General features: G+C 40.4%; 1 protein-coding gene across 1 annotated transcript in view; it reads left to right on the forward strand.

Annotated features, from left to right (window-relative positions):
* Positions 1-18,226, forward strand: part of col28a2b (collagen, type XXVIII, alpha 2b) — a 46,380-nt gene that overhangs the window by 10,621 nt on the left and 17,533 nt on the right. Inside the window, exons 4-18 of the mRNA XM_056266025.1 lie at positions 5,888-5,908; positions 6,003-6,062; positions 6,797-6,850; positions 6,933-6,977; positions 7,076-7,102; positions 7,760-7,804; positions 7,881-7,925; positions 8,007-8,060; positions 12,161-12,229; positions 12,308-12,376; positions 12,469-12,537; positions 14,526-14,594; positions 17,090-17,158; positions 17,259-17,327; positions 17,446-17,514. Of these exons, the coding sequence (XP_056122000.1) occupies positions 5,888-5,908; positions 6,003-6,062; positions 6,797-6,850; positions 6,933-6,977; positions 7,076-7,102; positions 7,760-7,804; positions 7,881-7,925; positions 8,007-8,060; positions 12,161-12,229; positions 12,308-12,376; positions 12,469-12,537; positions 14,526-14,594; positions 17,090-17,158; positions 17,259-17,327; positions 17,446-17,514 (834 nt within the window). The remainder of the gene's footprint in view (positions 1-5,887; positions 5,909-6,002; positions 6,063-6,796; positions 6,851-6,932; positions 6,978-7,075; positions 7,103-7,759; positions 7,805-7,880; positions 7,926-8,006; positions 8,061-12,160; positions 12,230-12,307; positions 12,377-12,468; positions 12,538-14,525; positions 14,595-17,089; positions 17,159-17,258; positions 17,328-17,445; positions 17,515-18,226) is intronic.

An 18,226-nucleotide genomic window follows, 5' to 3' on the forward strand; every position in this document is an offset into this window, starting at 1 on the left:
CTGTGAGCGAATTGGAGCGAGTAGCCTCGCTTTATAGTGTTTATGACCCAACTCGACACACCAGGGATGGCTTGCCAGGCCATCACTTGTGTGGCTAGGGCGTGACACACTGAATGGGGGGGGCCGCCTAACATAGGGGGACCTGATACCCTTATAATGTGATTTGTGCACATACTGAGTGTTTGACTGACTATATAGGCTTTTGCCCGGGGGGAAGTCAGTGTTACAACAGGGCGGGGGCCGCCTAGTGAAGGGGGACCGTGAACCCGTGTGTTGTGATTGTGAAACATGCTCTTTTTGTGCTTTATTTGGGTCGCCGTGAAAACGGCATTTGTTTGCGGAGAACAAGCGGTTTGTTTGCGGTAAACAGGCCCACTGCTGCGGGCCTGTTTACAATAATAAAATCCCCAGCCGCCTGAACTGAACAGGGAGCTGTGGGAAGTTTTGCTGGTTTCTTCGAGGGTGGTCCGGCTAGCGCGAGACACGAGCCCTCTCTCTTTCCCCTCCGTGCTAGGACGACTTCGGACGCGCCTGGTCGGCCACGGCGCTGGGTCGAGGGCCTTGACGCCTGGGGAGCGGGTAGCGCTTCGCGGGCCTTGACTGGCGCTGGCTATCAGCCGCAGGGCGGGGCTGAGAGGCCTGTTTCGCCGGCTTGGCTGGATGAGGCGAAGGCGGAGGTTTGGGCTTGCTGGACGCGGAGCCCGAACGTTTCGGCAAGAAGTGTCGCATGGCCTGGGACGCTTTCTGTGCCTCCGTGTACCTCTCCGAGAATCCATTCACCGCCGGGCCGAAGAGACCGGAGCTGGACACCGGAGCGTCGAGAAACCTCGTCTTGTCGGCCTCCTTGATCTCGGTGAGGTTAAGCCACAGATGGCGCTCGAGCACGACCAAACTAGCCATTTTTCTGCCGATGGCTTGTGCTGTAGACTTAGTAGCACGCAGCGCTAAGTCCGTAGCACTCCTCAGGTCCCGAAAAGTCTCCGGGTCCGGGCCAGCCTCGTCCATGGACCGAAGGAGTTTGGCCTGGTAGACCTGCAACACGGCCATCGTGTGCAGGGCCGATGCAGCCTGGACGGAAGCGGCGTACGCGCGTCGAGCGAGGGCCGAGGTGTTACGGCAGGGTTTGTTGGGATGAGCGGCTCTAGCTCGCCAGCTAGCTGCAGAGCTCAGGCAAAGATGAGCTGCCACGGCCTCTTCGAGGGGCGGCAAAGACTCATAACCCTTTTCCGCTGCGCCATCCACGGAGGAGAGCGTCGCGGAAACTGCGGATCCCACACGTGCTGAGTATGGAGCGCGCCAGGCCTTGGTTAGCTCCTCGTGGACCTCGGGGAAAAATGGCGCCGGTTTGTGATGCGGGGCCTGCTGGCGCCCCTCCAGAAACCATCCATCCAGCCGACTACGTGGCGGCTCCTCGGGCGAGGCCCACTCGAGGTCGAGGTCCGCGACGGCCTTCGTCAGGATTCGAAGCATCTCGGCGTCGGAGTTCGTCCTGGTCGCTAATCCACTGGCCACCGATTGAGAAGCGGTGACGGGGTCGAGAGAGCCCGGCCACTCGTCCTCAGAAGCGGCGATGGATAAGCTGTCGTCGCGCTCGAGAGATCCGCCGAAGGAGACGAGGCCCGCCACGTGTGAGGGGGGGCGCTGGTCTCCTGCGAACAGGACCGGTGATGGCGTTTGAGTCGGAGAAAGTGAAGCACGCGGGGACGCGGCCGGCGTGCGTTCACAAATCTCCATACCCTCCGGTTGCCGTTGGCTGCGACGCTTCTTCTTCCTTGGAATGGAAAGCGTGGATGAAGCGGCCTCGCCGTCCCGGGAGAGAGCTAGCCGATTGCGCAGCACGGAGATAGGCATGCTGTCGCAGGCCTCACATCCGCCGGCAGAGAGAGCATTCTCTGCGTGGTCGATCCCCAGGCAGGAAATGCAGCTCGTGTGCTGGTATGCCTCGTGCAGACGGCCTCCGCACGTGGCGCAGGATGGACAAGGCATGCTGAAAAGAATGTTAGCAATATAGAACAAAGGATATAAATGTCGCCGGATAGCCACAGGTGAGACGGCGTCAGGAGAAATCGACGTGCAGGCGAAGTCTGCTGAAGAGAAGCTCGCTCAGGCTGAAAGGCTTGTTCGACGGCGAATGCTACAGTAAAAAGCCGATATGACCCGATATGACCAAAATGTTATATCACGATATGAATCATTTTATTCCATGATAACAATATATACCATGATACAGTTATTTTTGCTTTAAATAAAGTTTTTATGATATAAAAATTTAATTGATCACCAATTTCAATCACATAAAAAACTAAATACTAGCTACTAAATACTAATACTAAAATACTCAAGCTCACTGAAGTAAACAGTCAGTGATAAAATAGGAACAAATACAATAATTAAAAGCAATAGACAAGACAAAAAAAACTACAATAGAACAAAGACACAAATGAAATAGAAATATAGCACTATAAATAAAAAAGACAGCGCACGCATATACCAAAATGAGTCGTCTTTTGCTGCTTTTTGCACTTAAACGGTTTTAAAGACCGCAAGACTTAAAGGGATAGTTCACCCAAAAATGTAAACTCTGTCAGTAATGACTCTCCCTCATGTTGTTCAACCCCGTAAGACTTTCGTTCATCTTCGGAACACAAATTAAGATATTTCTAATTAAATCTGAGAGCTGGATCCCTCCTCCATAGGCTTCTTAAGGGATCGAAACTGGCCGGCCCAAAAGTTATGAAAGACATCGTTAAAATAGTCCGAGTGACTACAGTGGCTCAACCTTAAGTTTATCAAGCGACGAGAATACTTTTTGTGCGCAAAAAACAAACAAAAATAACGACTTTATTCAACTACCGGTAATCATTTCCTTCTCTGTACGGCCGTGATATTTCACGTAGTGATATTGCGCAAAGCTTCTAGGTTGCACGTCACACGCAGGCTCACTATTGGCCGACGCTGGTCATGTGTGTGTGATGCGTGTGACGTACAACCCAGAAGCTTTGCGTAGTTTCACTACGTGAACTCACTCGAGGCCCACAGGGAAGGAAACGATTAGTTGAATAAAGTCGTTATTTTTGTTTGTTTTTTTGCGCAGAAAAAGTATTCTCGTCGCTTGATAAACTTAAGGTTGAGCCACTGTAGTCGCTCGGACTATTTTAACGATGTCTTTCATAACTTTTGGGCCGGCCAGTTTCGATCCCTTAAGAAGCCTATGGAGGAGTGATCCAGCTCTCAGATTTAATAAAAAATATCTTCTTTTGTGTTCTGAAGATGAACGAAAGTCTTACGGGGTTGAACAACATGAGGGAGAGTCATTACTGACAGAGTTTACATTTTTGGGTGAACTAACCCTTTAAAATCGCATTCAAAAGACAAGTTTTCTAGACGGCACAGAACGGCAAGGTCACGTGAGCGTAACCGCAATAGAGACGATAGTCCAAAATTTCCACCGGTTAATCGTGTCTACCGGAATATATCGCTCACCCCATTATAATGTTTTATCATCGCAAGTTGGAATGCTGTTTTCTTTGGTCATTTCAACAGAGTTACATATCTGAGAAAACCTCTACTTTATGGCAGGCAGACCCACATTCGCAGATTCGAATGAAATGTTCCTGTCCCTGCTGGAACATCCAGCTAAACTTCATTTACAGTGATGAACGATTTGGTTTTGCAGGGTCTTATATGGTCCAAGCTGGTAGATTGTGGTGGTTTTAATTAACCAGAAAACCAGTTTATTGGGCTGAGGTTGAGATCTTGATCATGCTGGTCAGAGATGATTGACTACTTTGACTAAACTGATGTAGACCTGTCTTGACCAGTTTGACCACCTTAAACTGTTTTGTTTTTTTTCAGCAGGAATGGCTGTTTTTTGGCTCAATGTGTGATATCTGTGAAACAATATCTGTGATAAATCCAAATTCTGAGAGTAAGCTGACCAAAATAGTCTCCAGTTTACTCTGGTTTTAAATAACGAATTCATTTTTTAAATCTCTTTTTTAATAAATTGTATCAGTTTTGTGGATCTAACCTATGGGTCTCATTCATGAAACATTCGTAAATATACGAGTAAATATGAGAGTGATTTGCGCGTAAAGAGACCTTACCGAAAACTCATCTCCTGATTCACAAATACTTCGTAAACGTCAGATGTGATAGTCAAATGTGTGTGTGTGTGTTAATGAATTCCAATCAGTCGTAAATGGGACGCGCGTGCACGCTCATTCTCAATTACCATAAATCCCGCCCATTAAATCCGACTGACAACTATATATGGGCATCATATTATGACACCAAACGAAGGATTTCAACATGTCTTCTCAAAAGCGAATGAAAAAGAAAAATTTCTCAGATGCAGAAATCGAAGTTTTATTATCAGAAGTTCATTCAAAACACCACATTTTATTTTCAAGTGTAGGCTACATAGTGGCGTATCAGGTCCTAAAAAAAAGCAAGCTTGGCAGCGTATTACAGATGCAGTTACTGGAGTTTCATCTGTTAATCAAACAGTCCCAGAAGTAAAAAGAAAAAACGTATGTAATTACTATATATAATATTTTTTCAAAATGCTGTGTAAATATGTACCCGATTAAGGGGAATTAAAATGCAGCCTTAGTTATTAATGAGCAAAACGTTCGGATGTTAAACTCACTATTTACGCGTGGCTGGGAGCAGGTGTAGATTTCTTTCCTACCAACTAACATTTGGAAAATACCAACATTTTAATGAATCCGAAAATTTACGCCAGAACCACTTTACACACGATTCACACAAAAATTCGTTCTGCTCGTGTTTCATGAAAGAGACCCAATGCGTTTAGCTTCTCGACTGTAGATCTGATGTAGTCTTTAGGAACAATGTAGTAATTTTCCTCATGTATTGAATGTAAATAGTCTTGACCAGTGTACATCTGAAGAATCTGCTTGACCTTAAGCTGGTACGATGGCAGTATTACTGGTATGGTATCAGAGCAGAATAACAGTTAGCGGGTTGCAGTTTTTGCAAAAGGAACATCTGTTTCTCATTGACTTTGTGCCGGGTCAGAGCTTTAGGGTACTATGAGCAGCATGATCCTGCATGCAGTATGAATATCTAACCCAGCCTTCTGCACGCTATATTCATGCTCTGGAATGACTGTTGATCCAGGTGCTTGTCATAGAGACAAGAAAAGCACAATTAGGTGCTTTAATCGAAGGCCAGGAGCATTCAAATCGTCTTCTCTGAACGAGCAGCTGATTAACAGATGTAAACACAGAGGCTGAGACAAACTAAGCGTGATGTCGCTCATCGCAAACACACTTTAAGTTAAATAGGAAATGCGTCTTTCCAATGTGTCATTATGTCAACGGTGTGTGCATGCTGTTTGCAATCAAGAAGTTAAATTTCCTTTGTTCTCATGGTTGCCTGTGATTCCCAGATTGCGCCATCTGTCTATCATCACTGACTTTAAAGTTTAAACAAGATCTTTTAGCCAAGGAATGTTGCTGGAAATGTGTTTCTCTTATTATAATTTTTTTTGTTGCTTTATTCTTACACATGTGCACCAATCATGCAAAATACACACCCTCTAGTCAAATCTGGCAGGAGAAACCCCTAATAATAAATCCTCCTGGCAACTGGGCTTCTAATATTCGAGAACTTGCCTTGACAGCTTACAGTGACTTGTATTACATGTTTAAGTTTAATAAAAAAAATAAAGAAGTTAACTAGCTGATGACAGCATTTCTCAGAGACCGCCTGCAGACATTCACCACCTTTTCAGTTTACGTTAGATGTCTGATACCAATAAATGCAACACTTTTTGTGTTAATTACATTCTTGAAAATGTCTTATAATTCTTGTGTATTTTTCTTGTAAATTCACCTTTGTCACTTTTGTTCCCTTCTAGACTGGGGTAGCTAATGAAGTGGTAAGTGTTTGTCTCACCACATTCATTTAGGACACTTATTAGTGACATTATTGTGACTAAAGCTGTCTGTGTGTGTGTGTGTGTGTTCCAACAGTGTCCTCTTTCCCCAAAATGCACTTGTGAGAAAGGAGATCGAGGACCCAGTGGACCCGCTGTAAGTGCCAAACTTTCTTTAACCCTTTCCAGCCCCTTACGTGATGTTTAAACACATGGATTTAATTTAAACTCAGAGATTTTATGTTTCTGTACATTTTTAATAAAGAGGAGAAACACCCACCAGATTGATTAAAGTGGCTGAACAAACAATAATTTTAACTGCTATGAAAAATTATCAAATAAATGGTTCAGCCAAATATTTCAATTCTGTAATTATTGTGATTGTGATTTAAAGGGTTAGTTCACCCAAAAATGAAAATGATGTCATTAATGACTCTCCCTCGTGTCGTCCCAAGCCCGTCAGACCTCCGTTCATCTTCAGAACACAGTTTAAGATATTTTAGATTTAGTCCGAGAGCTTTCTGTCCCTCCATTGTAAATGTATGTACGGTATACTGTCCTTGTCCAGAAAGGAAATAAAGACATCATCAAAGTAGTCCATGTGACATCAGTGGGTTAGTTAGAGTGTGTTGAAGCATCGAAAATACATTTTGGTCCAAAAATAACAAAAACTAGGACTTTATTCAGCATTGTATTGTCTTCCGGTTCTGTGTCTTAAGAAATAGTCTGACTGGTATCAAATTAAACCAATCTACGTTTTTATGTAACTGACTAAAAAAAAATGAATGAACAGTCTTCAAAAAAAACAATTGAATGACTAACTTATATGACTAGTCTTAGCGGTTTAAGCAAATCTAATGTAAGTTAACACTCTTTCTCTGAGAACCACAGGGTAAAAAGGGTCGTCCTGGAGACGATGGAAGTCCAGGAGCTAAAGGACAAAAGGTCAAAGTTGTCTTTAATCAACTCTCATATTTGTGAATTATTTACCCATGTTAACATCTAAAATGTGTTGAACGTCCTGCAGGGAGAGGGCGGTTTCAGTGGATCTCCTGGACGAGACGGGACAGAGGTGAACCTGGCTAGAACAAGGCCTAAATTCGCTCTAATTTGACATTATCTGCTTGTGTAATTGCTCTTTCTCACCATGTGTTCTGTACTGATCATTAGGGGAAACCCGGATACAAAGGAGAAAAGGTAAAAAGATGCATCACAGAAGAAAATCAGCTGATATTACAAAACAAATGTATGCTAGCAATGCCATTTCATAGGTTAGAAATCCAAGGAATGCATGAACTGATTAAAAAAAACGCATACCTTGAAATGCAACATGCAAAAAGTCACGTCAGCCAAATGCATAAATGTAAATATAAACAAATTTGCAATTGTTTGCAATTATTTGCAATCCTTAATGGTGCACTAAATCATTTTTCTGTTTATCTTGTGCTTTTAACTCTCTGTTAATATAGAAAAATAAATATACAGTTACTGTATACAATATGATTTAAACAAATGTGGAATTTAATTTGAGAAATTGTTTAAAATGCCTCGTTTGTCAGTCACTTAGGATTAACATGTTTGCTAACTAATGTAAAATGTGTTAAATCTAACTAAATGACAAAAAAACGTATTTTCCTTACCTGTCTGAAAAGCAAAACAAAGTAGTATTAGACAATTTATGTAGAATAAAGGCCACTGCGTCTTCATCTCATCTGAGTGTATATCATATTAAAGATGTCTGTCAAAAGTACTAAGTACATTTTTCTATAAGTTCAGAAAGTTACTTGGCATACCTTTAAATTGTATTGTGTGTGTATACACAAAGTGGTACTGACCATGAAACATATTTTTTAGGGAGAGCGAGGAGAGTGTGGAACACCAGGAGTCAAAGGAGACCGAGTGAGTGCCGCTTCAGCTCCACACTGCACTTCATGCACAATAACATGTCATTTTGACTGAATCTGGTTCTTTTAAGGGTCCGGACGGTCCTGTTGGTATCAGAGGAAGTCGAGGGCTGCAGGTATGTCTTTAAAACTGCATTTGTGAAAATGCAAACCAAGCATCTCTCTTACAGTAGTATTTTACCGTATTCAATCTGCAGGGTTCGCCCGGACCTAATGGAGACATTGGACCAGAGGGCCTAACGGGCAAAAAGGTGAGTTGGATTCAACAATCTCAGCTTTCAAATACAGTAAAGCAGCACTTTCCAGATAGCAGGTGGAAAAGTAGGAAATGTTTGGGACAACCTAATGCCATAAACATTCTTCCATGTTCATGCTAGCCTGGCAAGCCAGACCTACAACAGCTGTGGCTGAGTGAGTCCTGTGCGTTTTTCCACCAGCGGAGCTAGTTGATACATTACACTTTTGCCGTATCCGGTCGTCAAAACTCCGAACACATCTTCCTTTTTTAAGAATGACTTAAGTGACGTTCTCTTAAAGGAGTAGTTGACTTTTAAAAAAACTTTTGCTGATAATTTACTCACCCCCATGTCATCCAAGATGTCCATGTCTTTCTTTCTTCAGTCGAAAAGAAATTAAGGTTTTTGATGAAAACATTCCAGGATTTTTCTCCATATAATGCACTTTGCTGGGCACCAAACGGTCCAAGGTCCAAAAGACAGTTTCAGTGCAAACTGCAAACTGTTCAAAGGGCTTTAAACGATTCCAGACGATGAATAATGGTCTTATCAAGTGAAACGATCGGTCATTTCAAAAAAAAAAAAAAAAGTTTAAGTTTTATAAGCTCAAATGCTCTGTTCTGTGATGCGCGTTCGTGACTCTCCTGTTCGAACTCGTTCATCAAAATGAACAAATCTTTTTCCGAGTCAATTCGTTCATTTCGGTCGTTAAATGAATCAAATGACTCGAAAAAAGATTTGTTCATTTTGATGAACGAGTTCGAACAGGAGAGTCACGAACGCGCATCACAGAACAGAGCAAGGCGAGCATTTGAGCTTATAAAACTTAAACTTTGTTATTTTTTTTTTTTTAAATGACCGATCGTTTCGCTTGATAAGACCATTATTCATCGTCTGGAATCGTTTAAAGCCCTTTGAACAGTTTGCAGTTTGCACTGAAACTGTCTTTTGGACCTTGGAGCGTTTGGTGCCCAGCAAAGTGCATTATATGGAGAAAAATCCTGGAATGTTTTCATCAAAAACCTTAATTTCTTTTCGACTGAAGAAAGAAAGACATGGACATCTTGGATGACATGGGGGTGAGTAAATTGTCAGCAAAAGTTTTTTTAAAAGTGAACTACTCCTTTAACTCCAAGTCCTGCAGAGTCGCGGCCAAATCCGATTCGAAAGACCGCTGTTCGCCAGCAGCATCTTCTTCTTTGTTTTCAAGTAACGTTAGCAGGGAAATCACCCATGGAAATCATGCGGAACCGTCACATCTCTGCCGTCATTGTTAAGCCCGCCCACCAACTCTATACACGATGTGATTGGCCTGACTAGAGTTTGGTTTTTCCAGCTCGAAAAGCCAACGGAGAGTTGCTAGACCACACTTTGCTGCAAAATAATTTTTGCTGCCGCTAGGGTGCATCTAGATTTCTAGGCTATGTTCATGCATGATAACTTAAATCCTGTGTATGAGCTTGTAGGGTGCTGACACGAAAAAATTGACATTAAAACATATTTTTAATTTTTACTCTCAAAAAACTCTTCTAGTTCTCTGTGGTGCTGATATGCATCTGAGTGCTATAGGAGAACGCAGAGCTTAATTATTTTTCTGGAATGTTCTTTTTTTCCGTGTACTGATGGCTGTCATGTTTTAGCCGAGCAACAGATTAATGTCTGGACTTGCACACGCAGAATGCATGTGTGTGTAGCAGCACAGATCAGTATTTCTGTCTTTGACAGCTTAAGGTGTTCTGCCTAATGTGTGTGAACACAGTAATTGCAGTCTTTAGCTCAATGTGTCTGACATGAGCCATGTGTCTTCAAAGACTCCCATTGCATCTGCCCAGTGACAAATGCTGGCAGACTGTGTGTGCCTGATATAACAGTCATGAAATTATTTTTATAATGTCATGGTTATTGTTATTTCTCCATTTAATAGATGCTGATATTCAAAGCAGACACATTCCCTTAAGGTTAAGTCAAGTTTAAAGCAGCACGTGTTTATTTTGGTGCCCATATTAGCACAGGCTTGATGACAAGCACACTGACTGTATATTCAGTAAGTATGGCTGAATCCACTTCCCAGGGATCTGTTTCATGTTGATTATTTGCCATTTGGATTTGAATATGATCCCCCTCTTCACCCTCATGTCGCTGTAAAAACATAATGAGAAATATTGTGGTTACGTTGTTTTTCTAATATAACGGGTAGCAGAAGTGATCAGGGACGGTCAAGATGCAAACCCTTGTTGGCTGTAACAGATTTGATATAATTGATACCAAGCTGTGTATTTTGGGCTTGTTTAATATTATAAGTCCAGCATTTTAAATCTTTTTATTTGGGCTATTATTGGTATTTTGGTTGCAGAATTATTACTTAGTTACTTTTCTCTGGGACGCCCCGTCACAGGAAGGAAAGACTAAAACATTTGCTGTGTCCATGCCATGTCGTAATTACCATATTTTCGAGATACAACATGTGACGTTCAACTCTAAGCTGTTCTATGGCGACACAGTCAATGCCAACATCAATCTGCAGTGGTCATGTGGTACAGTGGTCACATGGTACAAGTCAGACCCTAGTTTAACTTGTCTTTACGAGTTCTATGAGGATGTGAATGCTTTTTATAAATTTGAATCTCGTGTTGACGGTAATAACATCATGGCGTAAACGCACCTATTAACAAATTCAATAGATTTTATCATATCGGCACGATAATATTTTTTATTGCCTTTCTTTAAACACATGATAATATCGTATCTGCAAGATCCAATATCGATAATTGTAATATTTTTAAAATTCGTATGTAGATAGACCAATTTCAATACATGCAGTCAAACCAGAAGTTATTCAGACATTATTTTTGATATTTTTTTACTAGTGGGTGCAGGACACTATATTTCATTTATGTACGTGAGCGACCTTTTTACACCAGAGACTGAACAAAATTAAGCATTGCTTGGTAATTGGTTGACCTAAATTGGTATTATCTAATTGTGTAGTTAAATTTAACAGCTGACAGATATTCAACATAATTCATCTGTGAGACAGTCTAACAGGAGAATGGACAAAACCAGTGAAATATAGATTGATTTGATAACTCTGAGTTCTTGTCATATTTTATTACCATTTTCTAAACAATAGCGAATAAACTGTGATAATGTGAGAAATGTTGAAGGTGTCTGAACCAGTTACACTGGTTTGCAGTTAAATGTCGGCCTCAGGTGGTTTAATTATGTAAAAGAATCTGATATACATTTATTCTGAGATTGTATCGGGTTGTTCTGTATAGACATATGGTAATAATTTAGTTTGTGCAGGTCTAAAAGAAGAAGAAAGCCCTGCAGAAACCCTTACCAGCATAAAACGAGTATTATTTTGCTCTAAACTAGTGTTGTCATGATACTGGAACTTCCAGCTTTGATACGATACCTTGAAAAAATTTGATTTTCGATACCAGAGGGAAAACTTCCATATACAGTGTGCCGTCATACAGATAATTTGTCATTATCTCATAAGTTTTTTAATGATTTGGGTAATTTGGCTGCAATAGCTTACACATAGATAAGTGAGTCTTCATTTGAATCGTTGATCTAAATTTACAAAAACAAAGACACACGTAAACAGTCAGTAATAGAATAAATAAACAAATTGCAAGTGATAGCACAAATAAACGCAATAGAATAAAGAGATACAAATGAAATAAACATGGCTTTAAGTTTTTCAGGTGGGTCTAACAGTGGTATTCAGGTAAGAAATACTACAGAAATAAGAGTAATCAAATATAAAATAACACTGGGATAGTTTTTATTGTCAAAATTTAATACAGATTAATGCTTTCAATTAAAGTTACAAAAGTGGTTTTCTCGTTGTCTTTTGTTCTTTGATTAACGTGACAGACAACAGCAGGTATAATAGGCTGCTGTCACTTTAAGGCTTAAGCGTAGCGATACTACAGAAAAGGAGTATTGGAACAGTTTCAGATATTTCATTATCGATATTTTTGACAAAATTGCTCTGAACTATTAATCATGGTCTAATCTGGTCTTTTCAGCGGAGAGCATTGCGTTCGCAGATTACACTTATATTGGATCTGTTGTAATTGTTCTGAATGGTTCTGCTTCTTCAGGGGGAGAGAGGCTTTCCTGGACCACCAGGAATACAGGGCGAGACTGGCACTGGGCTTCCTGGACCAAAGGTTGGCCTGAATTATATATAAAAACCTATGATATCTGGACCCCAATGTGGTCATAACGTGTGTTTTCTCAATCTGTAGGGTGATGTGGGGTTCCAAGGCAGAATGGGTCCTCCCGGGCCTCCTGGGCTCGGCGAGCCGGGTCTACCGGTAAAGATGTGCAATTTGTTAATGCTCACACTAGGGGGCGCAATCGACACTGAACACAGTATTAAACTCTACTATCATGTTCACCTCTACAGGGGCCACAGGGGTCGCAGGGTTTGCCTGGAGAGAAGGGCCCTACAGGAGAGGGTTTACCGGGGCCAAAGGTACACACATCATTGCACACAATTTTAAGTGTTTTCATCATTTTTCCGATTCAGAGTCATATCAAGGCCTTTTTTTTTTTTTTTTTATGCAAGCAGTGTCTTGTGTGCGTGGTTTATATCAGAGAACCTTTGAAATGCCTGAACCTTGACTTCATTTTATATTCCTGAGTGATCCAGCATCCTTTCATCAGTTTTTGCATGAAATAATGGAACATAATCAATCCTGCTGTTGTTTGACTCTGCGTGTGAAAAATGCAGGGTGTGTCAGATACTGTATATTCATGCATTTGGCAGATGCTTTTATATAGGGCTGCAACTAACGATTATTTTGATAATCGATTAATCGGACGATTATTTTTTCGATTAATTGATTAATCGGATAAAAAAATTCAATTAGATTTTTTGTTTATTATGACTAAATAAAATCCGTTTACACTTTATTTTAAGGTGTCCTTGTTACAGTGTAATTATATATTTAAGTACAGAGTAATATTAAGTAACTACATATACTTACTATAGGAATAGGGTAGGATTAGGTTGAGGGTTAGTTGCATGTAATTATGCACAATTTACTGTTATTACTAGAGTAAGTACATGTAACATATGTAACAAGGACACCGTAAAATAAAGTGTTACATAAAACCCTAAATTAGGATATTTATGTGTAAAAGTGTACTTTAAAAAGTGCAAAAGCCACACATTGAGTTTTACAAATATCAAAATTTGCATTGTTTTTAATGATAATTGCTGATGGCAAGTTGACAACCACTAATGTAAAAAACAAAAAAAACAAAAACATTGATATCCAACATATTGTTTTAACACAATTTTTGTTAAAACAAATTTACAGACATGTTGTTCAGATGTGAAGATATAAACTAAAAACATCTCAAATATATAATTCATTTAATTTTTATTAATAAAATTAATTGAATTATAAGGATAATTTGTAAAAAATAAATATAGAAAGACTGAAAACAAGCGTGTGAACATAGAGCCGCAGTAGATCGCGTTTGAAAAACAATTAAAACTTAATAGTAGACAAATGCTATATAAAGAGAAAGTTATGGAGGTACGCAGCAAGCTAACAGGCTTGATTAAAAAAGACAGGAAAAATGATGCATTAGTGCACAAACATTCGCTGAAAATCACTGAGTACAGTGACTAAAAAACAGTAATTTACTGCTGCTGTTATTAACTGCCTTTATATTTAGTGCTTCGCTTTGTAAAAAACGTTTTAATTTAATATTTCTGCGGTAGCACTATTTTAATCCATCACTTATGTTGCGAGCGAACTGATTGTGCAACTTGATGCTCGAGACGCAAAATACAGACATCCCAAGTCTCCCGGAAGTTCTGGAAGTCACCCGCATATTGATAGCGGCTCCCTGATGGTCGCAAATTAGTTCAAACTCCCGGGATTTGAGCGCGCAAGCAAGAGCGCGCATGCGAGACAGAAGAGACTGTGCTCCAAACCGTGTAGCGCGAGCGCGCGGCAGAGCAACGGAGGGAGAGAGACCTTGCGTGTGTGCCTCATGAAGCGCGTGTAAGACAGAGAGCATCCTGATTGGCCTGTTTCAACCAATCACCAGTAAACGCTCCCCGTGACGTAAGCAGACCAACTAATCGATAATGACATTCGTTGACAACGATTTTCATAATCGATTATTATCGATTTTATCGATTAGTTGTTGCAGCCCTACTTTTATACAAAGCGACTTACAGTGCATTTAGTGAGTGTTACCTTGGAATCAAACCCATGACTTTGGCTTTGTTATCGCTCCAGTTGAAGTGTGTTGGCACAGGGCAGAATGAGTGATTTTGACTAGTGGTGTAACCATTATTAACAACCAGAACATCTTAGCAACCACGTAGCAACTACTCGGATACCGTACAGTGATACGCTGATAGACAATTTGAACTCAGAAATTGCTGGTAAATTTCAGAAATAATAATTATTTGATGGTTTAAACATTTGTCTTTTACAGGGTGAGAGGGGTCTGGAGGGGCCGAAAGGACCCAGGGGACCAATAGGTCCTGGCATTAAAGGAGACAAGGTAAAACAAATAGATGGGTTTTCAATGACACATCGATGGCATCATTTTTATTTTTACGTGAACTATTCCTTTAATCACTTTCTCTCTCAACTCATATCTCATGCATGGGTTTACTGTAACCTAAAGCTGCTGATGCTAGAAGTTTAGTTTTCTTCAGAAAACACTGATGCAGATTCCTTTCTCAGTATTCATCCACATTTGAAATATTCTTAGCTCTAAAAAGTTTTTTTAATGTATTTGTAGGGGTGGGTGATATAACCAAAATCTTATTTCATAATATGGGAAATTTTACGATAATGATATACACTCACCTAAAGGATTATTAGGAACACCTGTTCAGTTTCTCATTAATGCAATTATCTAATCAACCAATCACATGGCAGTTGCTTCAATGCATTTAGGGGTGTGGTCCTGGTCAAGACAATCTCCTGAACTCCAAACTGAATGTCAGAATGGGAAAGAAAGGTGATTTAAGCAATTTTGAGCGTGGCATGGTTGTTGGTGCCAGACGGGCCGGTCTGAGTATTTCACAATCTGCTCAGTTACTGGGATTTTCACGCATAACCATTTCTAGGGTTTACAAAGAATGGTGTGAAAAGGGGAAAACATCGAGTATGCGGCAGTCCTGTGGGCGAAAATGCCTTGTTGATGCTAGAGGTCAGAGGAGAATGGGCCGACTGATTCAAGCTGATAGAAGAGCAACTTTGACTGAAATAACCACTCGTTACAACCGAGGTATGCAGCAAAGCATTTGTGAAGCCACAACACGCACAACCTTGAGGCGGATGGGCTACAACAGCAGAAGACCCCACCGGGTACCACTCATCTCCACTACAAATAGGAAAAAGAGGCTACAATTTGCAAGAGCTCACCAAAATTGGACAGTTGAAGACTGGAAAAATGTTGCCTGGTCTGATGAGTCTCGATTTCTGTTGAGACGTTCAGATGGTAGAGTCAGAATTTGGCGTAAACAGAATGAGAACATGGATCCATCATGCCTTGTTACCACTGTGCAGGCTGGTGGTGGTGGTGTAATGGTGTGGGGGATGTTTTCTGGGCACACTTTAGGCCCCTTAGTGCCAATTGGGCATCGTTTAAATGCCACGGCCTACCTGAGCATTGTTTCTGACCATGTCCATCCCTTTATGGCCACCATGCCCCCATCCTCTGATGGCTACTTCCAGCAGGATAATGCACCATGTCACAAAGCTCGAATCATTTCAAATTGGTTTCTTGAACATGACAATGAGTTCACTGTACTAAAATGGCCCCCACAGTCACCAGATCTCAACCCAATAGAGCATCTTTGGGATGTGGTGGAACGAGAGCTTCGTGCCCTGGATGTGCATCCCACAAATCTCCATCAACTGCAAGATGCTATCCTATCAATATGGGCCAACATTTCTAAAGAATGCTTTCAGCACCTTGTTGAATCAATGCCACGTAGAATTAAGGCAGTTCTGAAGGCGAAAGGGGGTCAAACACAGTATTAGTATGGTGTTCCTAATAATCCTTTAGGTGAGTGTATATCACAATATAGTTATTTTTATTTTGTTTTGGTTATTTAAATGCAATTTACAAACAATAAAAATTAAACAAATTAAGTTTTTCAGGTACAATAGATGCATTTAACATGCAGTTAGAAATAGTACAGAAAATGAATAATCAAATGTAAAAATAAAATACTGCATAGTCTTCACCGTATGAATTAAATATAAATTTATTCTTATTAAAGCTACAAAAGTGATTCAATCAAGAGCAGTGAGTGATTTTCTCTTGTTTGTTGAACATTAATGTCACAGAGCAGCAGGTATATTAGACTGCTGTCACTTTAAGACCGATTGCACAGATCCATATACTGATACACATCCGATTACTTTCACTTGAGATATAATCGGCTGTGTTTACATGAATACTCCACATAATGTGCATTTTCACATAATTCGTTCAGTTCTTTTTCACAGCATATTGCACTCTTTTTAACATCGAGGACGTCCCAAATTCGTGATCGCTTTCTGAGAGAGGCATCTTTCTATGCGCGCACTTTATCAGTGTGCCAGTCAGTTCTTTTTCACTACTAACATCTTTTTAACATCAAGTACATCCCGATCTTTATTGTCCCATTCATGCGTTTCATCACTAAAGTGTCAATAGGGCTGTGCTATTCCTATACTTTTTTTATACACCACGATATACACGATGTAGCGAAATCTCTAACGATAGACATTTTATGCCGTCGCCACGATATATTCCGTCATACCGCCCAGCTCTTCTTATTTGCTCAATTTGCATTATTGAAGCCCTCTCTGTGGATGTTTGGAGAAACATGTCACAGCATGCAGTGCAGTCAGTTCTCAGCCTGTGGCCAAGACATATGAATAATATCAATGTTGTATCTACTACACATTCCAAATCATTTTAATAACTAGATTGTACATGAGGTGATAAATTTACTTATGCGTGGCACTGACCATATTTATGTTTATTCCCTTCAGGGTGATTTTGGTCCTCCTGGGCTTCAAGGTCCAGTTGGGCTTCCTGGAGAAGGCATCCAAGGACAGAAGGTGCTGACAAACTTATGATCTGTGCATGATGGCATAAAAACGTTTTGTATATCCATAGCTAAGAATGCATTGATCATTTTTCACATGCTGATTGTTTTAGGGTGTGGAAGGACCACGTGGACCCCCGGGAAGCAGAGGCCCATCGGGTGAGGGCTACCCGGGATCGAAGGCAAGAGTGCTATTCCCATCATGCTATAAACACAGTCGCCAAACAGTATTAGGTCCTGGATAAACGTTATTTGATAACATGTGGTAACGTCTGTATGTTTGCAAATGTGCTCTTGAAGGGTGACCAAGGTTTACCAGGTGAGAGTGGCGCACCAGGAGAGAGAGGAGCAGGAGAATCGGGAGCTAAAGTACGTTTTCTTCACTTTACTATTAAATCTACAATCAACATGAAAACATTTGTTTTTTTATATGCACATTAATCAAATCAAACTTTATTTATAAAGCACTTTAAAACGACTGAAGTGGACCAAAGTGCTGTACAGAAGAATATACAAAAACAGTGTACAAAAACACAATACATAACTCATACAAAGCATAAACTACAATATAAAACAAATTAAGAAACAACACATATGAAAAAAACAAAAAACAGCCAAGCCTTAAAAAAGTAAAAATAAACAAAATATCAACTTCTGGTGTTAAAGGCCAAAGAAAAAAAAAAAGACATTGAAGACATTGATTAAAGGGGTCAAATAATGCCATTTTTGTACAAGCTAGTATGATTCTTTAGGGTCTAAATGAAAACTTTGTAATATACTTTAATTAAAAATTCTCATTAGTATTGTAAGAAAACACTTATTTTACCTGGTCAAAAACAGCTCTGTTTTTAGCACGCCGTTTCAGTGTATATGACTTTAAATGATAATGAGCTTTGCTGACTCCGCCTCTCTATTCTGCGCATACACCGTTTGTAGCACAATAACCATAACGCGTTGTTCATTATAAACGTGGGATTATGAATTATATTGAGAACATCGTACATAGAAAACATGCCATAATGTACCCTGAGTGTAAACCGACGCATTCATCGTGAAGCGTGCAAGCGATTTGCAAAGATTA

This window comes from Rhinichthys klamathensis, unplaced genomic scaffold, assembly GCF_029890125.1.
Source record: "Rhinichthys klamathensis goyatoka isolate OS25496 unplaced genomic scaffold, OSU_Roscu_1.1 h1tg000244l_1, whole genome shotgun sequence".
NCBI lineage: Eukaryota > Metazoa > Chordata > Actinopteri > Cypriniformes > Leuciscidae > Rhinichthys > Rhinichthys klamathensis.